The sequence below is a fragment of the Vombatus ursinus genome, unplaced genomic scaffold, assembly GCF_900497805.2.
Source record: "Vombatus ursinus unplaced genomic scaffold, bare-nosed wombat genome assembly UNPS02014781.1, whole genome shotgun sequence".
NCBI classification, from domain to species: domain Eukaryota; kingdom Metazoa; phylum Chordata; class Mammalia; order Diprotodontia; family Vombatidae; genus Vombatus; species Vombatus ursinus.
This window is the reverse complement of record NW_020954559.1, coordinates 29,612,895-29,622,646: the sequence shown is the minus strand read 5'-3', so window position 1 is coordinate 29,622,646 and position 9,752 is coordinate 29,612,895. Positions and strand designations below refer to the sequence as shown.

Here is a 9,752-nt window from a genome sequence, read left to right as displayed (position 1 = left end):
GTGGCTCAAACCTCCCACAAGTGTGCTTGCTTCCACCAAGGTTACCAATTGGAAAGCATTTTAGCCAACCTTAAATAGCTTTCAGAAATGGCATGCTCTTTCCTTACATCTCCTTGCTCTTAGAACTTTGGCATAGGCTCTGCTCTCTCATTAAACATTTAGTCAATTCAACATTTGTCGTTGTTCAGTCCTGTCCAACTCTGCATGGCCCCATTTGGGGTTTCCCTGGCAAAGATACTAGAATGCTTTGCCATTTTCCTCTCCAGCTCATTTTACAGATGAGGAAACTGAGGCAAACAGGGTCACACAGCTAGTTAGTGTCTGAGGCCAGATTTGAACTCAGGAACACGAGTCTTTCAGACTCCAGGCCCCAGCACTCTATCTACTGTATCACCTAGCTGCCCTTCCCGCCCCTTCCCCCCCACCCCCTCCCACCCTACTAAAGGCGCTAGACTACTAAGTGCTGGGAATGCCAAACCAAAACGTCTCTACTCTCAAGGAGCTGACACTTTATATGGCATATAAATATGCTAGATTTTGTCCTAAGCTGTAATTGTTGAAAACTCTCTTATATTTTCATTCTCAGTCCAGATTCCTCCATCTTTATTTCTGGCTTATTTTTTTGGACTTTTTTTTTTTAATTTAGGATTTTTTTCTTTTGGTCTCTTTGACTCCTTTCTCTCCTAATTCTTTTCCCCATGCTTAGACCTGGAGGGAGGGTTCTGTGCAAGCCTTACAGATAGAAGCAGTTTAATAAATATTTGAATGTCCTATGCTCCCCCCGCCCCCAAGAGGGATGGCTGTGGATCATACATGCAGCAGCCTTGGAAAGTGAACTAAATCTGCTTAGGTTTCACGTATGCATCAGAGTGAAGCACAGCAAACATCGAACTTTGCTGTTCACTATGTAGGGAGTCCCCTAGCAAAACTATGAACTGGAAGTTTGCATATACTATCCCTTTGCTCTCTTTCTCTCTCTCGCTCTGGATATGATCCGAGAGACAAGGACTTAAGGAATGAATCCTTTTTATCTTAGAATAGGGATTATACTAAAACCCAGAACAGTTCGAGCACCCGTAAAAACCCAAAGGGCTTCGTTACCCTTTAAACTACTTCCGCTCGAGCGGCCGGAACTATCCGGAGGCATTCGTTATTTTCGCAGCTACTTCCGCAATAATAGGGAGGGGGCGGGGCTAAGCTGACGGCTGGTTCCGCGCATTGCCTTGTGGGAAAGGCAGCCGGTGCCGTCGCTGCCATTTTAGGGAAGTCCTGTAGCTGCGGCCTTCGTGTTTGAGGGGGGGCGAAGCCCTTCGTGGCCGTTGTGAACACGGAAGATCGGTCTAAGGCCTATCCGGCCCGCTCCCGGACTTCCAATCTCGGCGGAACTCTCAGCCAGTGTCCGGAGACAGCGGGGAAAGAGAAGTAAGGGAGCGCGAGGTGGGGGGAGAGGGGCCCGTAGGCGAAAGCGGCCGAGCCAACAGCGTCGTCGGCCCGCAGAGATGGGCCGGTCCCGGAGTCGGAGCTCGTCCCGCTCCAAGCACACCAAGAGCAGTAAGCACAACAAAAAACGGAGCCGGTCGAGGTCGCGGTCCCGGGATAAGGAGCGGGTTCGCAAACGCTCCAAGTCCCGGGAGAGCAAGAGGAACCGGCGCCGGGAGTCGCGCTCTCGCTCGCGCTCCACCAACGCGGCCGTGTCCCGCCGCGAGCGGGAGCGCGAGCGCGCCTCGTCCCCCCCGGACCGCATCGACATCTTCGGGCGCACGGTGAGCAAGCGGAGCAGCCTGGACGAGAAGCAGAAACGCGAGGAGGAGGAGAAGAAGGCAGAGTTCGAGCGGCAGCGAAAGATGTGAGCCCGCGGCCGGGATGGGGAGGGGGGGAGGGGGAGGGCAGGAGGAGGAAGGCCCCTCCGAGGGTTTGGAAGAGAGGATTCCTCCCGCACGGACAATTGGACTAATCGCGAAGCATGTGGTTCGAGGCAGGAAAGGCCTGGACCGGAGAAAGCTATTTTGGCGCGAGGCGGGGCGGGAGCTGGGAGGCCCGAGTTCAGAGGGAGGGCAGTGGGAGAGGGGGAGGGGTAATCATTTTGAGGCGGGGAAATGGGGTTGCAGGCCCAGTTGTCACTGAATTTTTCTTTGCAAAGATTGTTCGCACAGGGATTTGGGGAGAACTGTGTTATGTCCAGGTTGGCTCTGCGTGCATGAGAATTGGGATGTCGGGGTGTACTGATGCAATGTAAACTAACTAAATTTTTTTTTTTTGTTTCAAGTTTTTTTTTTCCCCACTACTGACGATTAATTTAAGAAGCAGTACTTATATTGTTGAAAGGAAATAGAACATTTCCTTGCTCAGCGGGATATTTTAAATATTAGATTATTCATTATTTTCTTGGAACTTTAGGATGCTAGATTTATAAATGGTAGGGGACCTTAGAGGTCATCTTCTCCGCCCGTCTTATTATGCAGATGCAGAAATCATCTATAATGTCTACATTTTTTCTAAGAGTTTTTCTAAAAGGGTCAAAATTTTCTAAGAGCATTCTTGTCCACTTTTCTCACTGTGCAGATGAGATCATTTATACTATCAAAACTCAGGTTTTGTTTGCATTTTTTAAGAGCTTTTCCTGTTACAACTATAGTACCTTCCCTTCTTACTCATTGTCTAGAAAACAAGTTAATCATAATTCATATACTATTGCCCATATGTGGAATTTTATGGAGGGAAAGAGAAAGTTAAACTTCTTTTTGAATGTAGCATTTCGATGAATTGAACTTTCATTTGTATTATGTTTAGTAGACAGAGTGCCTTCCAAAAACCCTGTGAAATAATTTGCAAGAATCATCCCTATTTTTAAAGCTGTGTGCAGAACACCCTTTCAAGTCATAGATGAGATGGGGTTCCAGCCTTCATGAGGCTTAATAAAAGTATGTGACAAATACAAAATTTTTTTAGGGGGGTTGGACGATGATAGGCAATAGGGATAAGTGACTTGCCCAAGGTCACACACAACACTTAAGTGTTAAGTGCCTGAGGTTGGATTTGAATTCAGGTCCTGATTCCAGGGCCAGTGCTCTATCCACTGTGTCATCTAGCTGCCCCTGACAAAATAATAACGTAACTACGTATGAAAGGTGCAAATAGTGCTTTTTGAGGTGGCGGGAGAGGATGAAGGTTATTATAGACTTGGAGAGAGTAAGGAGAAGGGACAACATGTAGTGTAAAGAGCTTGGAATCTGAAAGTCTGAATTTGAATTCTGACTTTTAACACATACTAGCTATTTAATAACCTTGAATCTAGTCATTTCTTTGAACCTCAGTTCCCTTACCTGTAAAATGGTGTTTAATAAGAGTTACGTGGGAAATAAAAAAAAACTCAAACAATAATAATTCATAAGTATAATAAAATAATATGTATATGAAAGATACAAATGGTGCTTTGTGAGGTACAGGGAGACAATGAAGGTTATTATGGACTTTTGGAGGTGGCATAAGAGACACTATATGTTGTAGTGGAAAGAGCTTTGGAGTCTGAATTTGGGTCCTAGCCATGTGACCTGGAATCTAGTCACTTCTCTGGACCTCATTCCCCTTTTTCTGTAGATGGAGGGAGACCATACTCAGGTTATGACCACTTTACCACTTCACAGGATTGTGTGAGGGAAATGTTTTGTGGGAAAACAATTATATTAAATCTTGCTGCTATTTGGAAGGCTTTCTGGAGGAGGTGGCATTTGAGTTTGTCTGCCTGTGCATGGAACAGCCTATACTATCTCTACCCCATTGAATATATGAGATAATAGCTCACATTAATGTAACGCTTAATGGTTTAAAAAACATTTTCTTAGCGCAGTGTTATGGGTTAATAGTGCAAATATTGTTTTTCCCACTTTGAGGAAACTGAAGTTCGTCAAGGTGAAAATGCTCACAATCATAGATAGGGCTAGCATATGTCAGGAATATTAAGATATAGACCCTTCATTTTTATAAATGAGGAAACTGAAACCCAAAAGAGGTTGTGACTTACAAGAAGTGGCAGAGCCTCCATTGGTATACAGGTACCTAACTTCATATCCAGGATTGTTTCAGCTGCATCTTGCTGCCTTTTAAATTTGTCCACATAAAGTTAGTTTAATTCAGGAATCCTTAATAGGAGATCTCTCAAGTGTTGGGGATGATCTGAACCATTTTTAAAAGATATATTTGGTTTTGGAATGTTGCTTTTTTGTTTTGAGTAAGGTCTCTGATGCCCTGGCAGTTCAGTTTAGTTTTCTTTTCATTTTTCAAACTGGAGACCAGAGTACTGACATTGTAGCTATTCCTATTCTTGTTTGACTTTTTTTCTTAATGCTGCTGAATGTCTCTGGACAGAGCCTTTGAAGACACATTTGGGAAGTTCTTGAAATTTTGGGAACTTATCAGTGTGCTGAATGAAGTTTTGGAATATGCTTGTGTGTGTGTGTGTGTACATTGTCATGTTTTCTTGAGAGCTTAACCCTTGGTAACTTGCAGTAGGCAATAGTAGTAGTAACTAGCATTAACATTGTTTTAACGTTTGCAAAGTGCTCTACAAGTATATTCTCATTTTTGACCTACATGAAATTTTGCCATCCTAGAGTACTGATACCACTGAACCCCAGAAGCCATTACTAGTGCCTGCTTCACAGTCCTCTGTAAATTACCTTGTATTTTGAGTATGTGTATTTATTATATTTTCTTTTGGGTGCACGTTATGGTGTTACCTCTATAGATTGTAAGCTCCAAAAAGGGCAAAGACTGCTTCACTTTTATATCTTTGTATAGCTATCCCCTAAAAGTGCTGGCTTATAATAGGTACTTAATAAAATACCTGTTTATTACTTGATTTTGTAAGGATGCAATTGCCATTCCCTACCATAGGCCTACTTTTTATCCTGTTTAGCTGCTTTATTCTCCTTCTTCTTATTTTCTCTTTCCAGTGATGCTCACATTCTTCCCTCTTTCCGCCTTGCTACGTTTAGTGTATTTCCTTCCCAGTAGTGTAGATCCTTCGAGTCTAGACTTTGGTCAAGACTTACTACTTTTGGACTCCCTAAGAATGTTGTAAGTCCTTCATTTTCTAAATTGTGAGGTTGTCTTTAATGTTCTTTCCTTAACCTGTTAACATAATCATGTGTGTAGTTGAAAGGAGGTCTTTTCTGGCTATAGGCCATGTATTGTGATTAGGAGAGCATGGTCAGATTCAGAGAGAGAGAGGTTTGTGAGTTGTATCTGGTAAAGATTAAAAATGGAAAAAATAGTCCTTAAGTACCTAGCAATAAGTAAATGTAACTGAGAAAAAATAAAGGCCCTAAAATCAACCTGATTTGCTTTGATTGCTGTGTTTGCTATGCAGGGACAAAGAACTTTGACTGTTCCTCATAAGTAAAAGGCCAACTTTTTCATGTATAAGTCAAGAAAAGTCAAAAAACGAGATAGAATAGACAAAATAAATGGAAGAGAGCAACATTAAAAGGAAAACAGACACAGACAACATGTCCATGACCAAGGTAAAACAGTAATTATGCAGTATTGGCTGTGAAAGAGGTGGAAACAGACTCGTCCATTGTACTTAAGTAACACTTGCAGGTACCAGTGTGCCATGTTGAAAACATACAAACTGGTAGTGTTCAGCATTGTTTGGTTACTATGTATATGGAGCAGAGAGAGACTGGTACAATAATGTATCTCTTTTGTGTGACTCCAGTTTTCTTCCAAGGAGAAGGAAAGGGAAGAATTACACATTTTTTTGATAATCATGAGATTTGTACATAACCTGAAAGGATGCAGGAAAATGTTGAGAGTTCAGTGCTCATATTGATTCATATATCCTTTATAACATTAGAATTTAGGAAGAGCTTTGTGTCTCTTCCCTTAGCATAGGTGAGTGATCCCTGAGCAGGACATTCCTAGCCTTTGGGCAGCATTTCTGCCTATTTTTAGCAAGTAGTCAATCATCTAAAACTGTGAAACGGCACAATATGATCCAGTTAAATTAGAGCACCTGCACATTGGTCTATAACAACCAGTCTACATTTATTAATCACTTATGTGCCTGGGACTGTACTAAGAATTGAGATACAAAAGAACAGTCCCTGCCCTTAAGGAGCTTACATTATCGAATGGGATGGATTCTTCTTGAAAAGAGCTAAAGGTGGCCTTTGAAAAGATACCTTTTTATGGGCAAATGCATCTCGAGGATGGCCTTGAGATTTCAGCCTCAGATAAAGCATTAGAAGCCTGGATTAGAGTTAGTTGACAGAGCAAATCAGGATATTGTATAATTGGGGCTTTGTCTGCAGAACCCACTTTTGAGCAGGCTGGCCTCTGAGCCATTTTACAGTACAATACAATATTTTGGTTGTGCTTGGTATTTTTTTTTTATTTTATAAGTCTTTGTGAATTATGTGCTCTAAAGTTTAATCATAATAAGAAAGTTGACTTGCCTTTGTTAATTCAGACACTCATGAACTAAAACTTTTGGTGATTAAAAATTTGATCAGTTTTCAAAGGAGTTGAATTATTCAAACGTATTAAGTGCTGATAGCATACTTTCCATTTGTTTATAGAGCATAGGTTAATACATGGATGGACAATTTTTTTTCCTAACATTGAAGTCATGTGCTACCTGAGGGTAACAAAATTAGAATATTGCTGGGTAATTGTATTTTCTCAGTTTAGCCTGAAAGGGAGGATTAGTTTTTCAGAATATGTTTACCTTTATGTCTCACTGGCTTACTCAGCCTGTCCTACTGGTTAATTTGCATTTACTTATTTCTGTACCTGTTATATACAGTGATATAGTAAGTTCCTTGAGGGTAAGGACTTGTTTGTGGATCCCTGAAGTTATGCTTCATTTGAAATCCAGGACAACAGGAATTCATTGAATTAGGATTTAAACTTTAAATATCAGAACATTAATCGTCATCTCATTCAACCCTCAAACTTAACAGGTGAAAAAAAAAATCACACAGGTGGAAGTTAAATGTGGTTTTGTACTACTTTGCCTTGCTGGCTCTCTTGCTATTTTATGTTCTTAAAGTTTGTTTTGAATTTTCCCTATGCAACAGCTATCCATTATAATAGATAATTTTTAAGAACTCACAGTAATTTTTATTATGAACTTAACCAACATCAACATTCCAGTGTATAAACAAAATATTTATATGTAAAACTTAATTTCTATTACAGTTTAACATGTATTTTAAATTTAATGTACTAGTAACAAAACTGCTGTTACTCTGTCCTCTTTCTGAACTTTGCTGTCTTCCATTTTTAATGTTTTGTTTATATTTTTCCTTTTTTTTAACTTTCACTATTTACCAATTTCCCTTTCCCCCAAATAGCAATTTTCCCTTCTAATATACATAGGTGTTATATGCATATCTGTATATAGATGTTATTTTTACATACGTATATTCAAACAAAATGGCATGTTCACTGTCTGAAAATTTGTATTTCCTTCGGCACCATTAATCCATCACCTGTCTGCCAAGTGATGGAGACTTTTTTTTTTTTTGAGACTTGGTAGTGTCTCTTTTTTTTTAAACTGCATAATTTTTTCTTATATTGTTGTATGGGGCCTGAATCAGGCCTGTCCTCTGGTAGTTTGGGTTCCATATTGGGTTCTTTTGTTTTGTTTTGTTTTTTGTTTTTGCAAGGCAGTTGGGGTTAAGTGACTTGCCCAGGGTAACACAGATAGTAAGTGTCAAGTGTCTGATCTGAGACCGGATTTGAACTCAGGTTCTCCTGACTCTAAGGTTGGTGCTCTATCCAGTGTGCCACCTAGCTGCCCCTAGGTTCCATATTGGAACAAAATATGATGCTCATAGGTCATTCAGCAGTTAACAAGGAGATAAACTTAATCATTGCAGGAAGATATTCAACAAGGATAGGAATTGAAAACCCCTTGGATTGATTTAGCTGAGAGAAGCCCCCATCATGACCTACTGGCTAAGTGTCTGAGGGCCCCAAGGAGGTCCTTTGTGAGTGCTTTATATTCAGGAGCTGAGTAAATGTTGTCAACAGTCCCGATCCCTTAGTCACCTGAGTCAACCAAATCTTAAGTAATGTCTCAAATGCTTTTTTTAAGGAAAAACTAGCCTAATCTGCATGTGAGGAAGGGTTAGGATATTGTTTCTGCCACATTGATTCAAATAAATCATTGGTGTCTTTGTTATTATGAAACTACAAAAACTGACTTGCTTCAAGTGTAAAATTTCAGTAGTGAAGTCAACTTCCCTTCTACCTGTACAGTTAAGTGATTTATAGTTAGATTTGCTTGCCACACTGAGCAGTGAAATAAGTGACTAGCCCAGGGTCACATAGCTAGTTCGTGTCAGAGCCAGAACTTGAACTTTCTGACTCCAAGTGAAGACTTTTATAACTCCTCTTTGAGCAGTAGTAGTATTAAGAAAAGTTCATGTAGATAGGATGGTAGACAGTATATTTACAGCTGGAAAGAACTTTAGAAATTATCTACTAGTCCTCTAATTTTACAATTTAGGAAAATGAGGCTTTGAGAGGTCAACTTGAATTCCTCTTGACTCTACTTTTTCTACTTTGGAGAAAGAACAATTTCAGTGGAATGAGAAGGTCGGAAATCAGACTATATGGATTAAGAGAGTGAGAGAAGAGAGAAAGTGGAGACAACCTATTGTTGTCTCCACTTTTCTAAATTTTAAGTACTCTCTTAATTTTCTAAATTTCTAAAGTTCTTTCTTTTTTTTTTTTCTTTTTCTACTGCAGTGTGCTGTCTCCTGAAAATGCTGTATTTTCAAGGGCATTTCATTTAGTTCAGTATTGCAGTTAAATTTATATAGTTATTGACATTCATGTATTATAAGTAAATAGTTCAAATAAAATAGAAAGGAATAGTGAGAGTTAGTAAACATTTATTAAGTACCTACTGTGTGCTAGATTATAGAGTCGAACTTTCATTTTGAGGAATTGCCCAAGTCAGTCAACAACTAGCCCTCAGCTGTCTTCTCATCTTGGAAAACCCTTCTGTCCTGAGGCTTTTTCACCCTGCTCCTGTAGTCCCTTTCTCTCTCTGGTGAGTTCCTCCTGGAATCTTATTTTGAGGAAGTGTCCAGGCTAGCCAATTAGGTGGCACAGTGGATGTAGTCCTGAGCCTAGCATCAGGAAGATGTGAGTTCAGATCCAATCTCAGATACTCACTAGTCATGTGACCCCTGGGAAAATCATTTAATCTGTTTCAGTTTCCTTGGACTATAAAATGGGGATCATAATAGTGCCTACTTCTATTTGTAAAACACTTGCTTAGCACAGTGCTTGGCACATATACGTATTCTCTCCATTCCTCTCCAAGCTCAAGGAAGATTAGGAAAGATTAGGATTTAAACTTTAAATATCAGAACATTAATCGTCATTTCATTCAACCCTCAAACTTAACAGGTGAAAAAAAAAATCACACAGGTGGAAGTTAAATGTGGTTTTGTACTACTTTGCCTTGCTGGCTCTCTTGCTATTTTATGTTCTTAAAGTTTGTTTTGAATTTTCCCTATGCAACAGCTATCCATTATAATAGATAATTTTTAAGAACTCACAGTTCCATTCAAAATGATAAATTTGTTCACATTAAGCTCTGTTAACTAAGCTATGCTATGTACATAGTTTAACTGATACTGGGGGAACAAGATGATCAGGAAGAAAATCCTTTGAACAAAGAGCCATTAACATTTATCGAGTGCCTGCTATGTGCCAGAAACAGTGCTAAT

General features: G+C 39.9%; 1 protein-coding gene across 1 annotated transcript in view; it reads left to right on the top strand.

Moving 5' to 3' along the window:
- The first annotated feature begins 1,400 nt into the window (after positions 1-1,400).
- The window catches only part of LOC114046306 (arginine and glutamate-rich protein 1), a 30,672-nt gene continuing 22,320 nt past the window's right edge, over positions 1,401-9,752 (top strand). Inside the window, exon 1 of the mRNA XM_027866607.1 lies at positions 1,401-1,846. Within this exon, the coding sequence (XP_027722408.1) occupies positions 1,500-1,846 (347 nt within the window). The 5' untranslated portion in view covers positions 1,401-1,499. The remainder of the gene's footprint in view (positions 1,847-9,752) is intronic.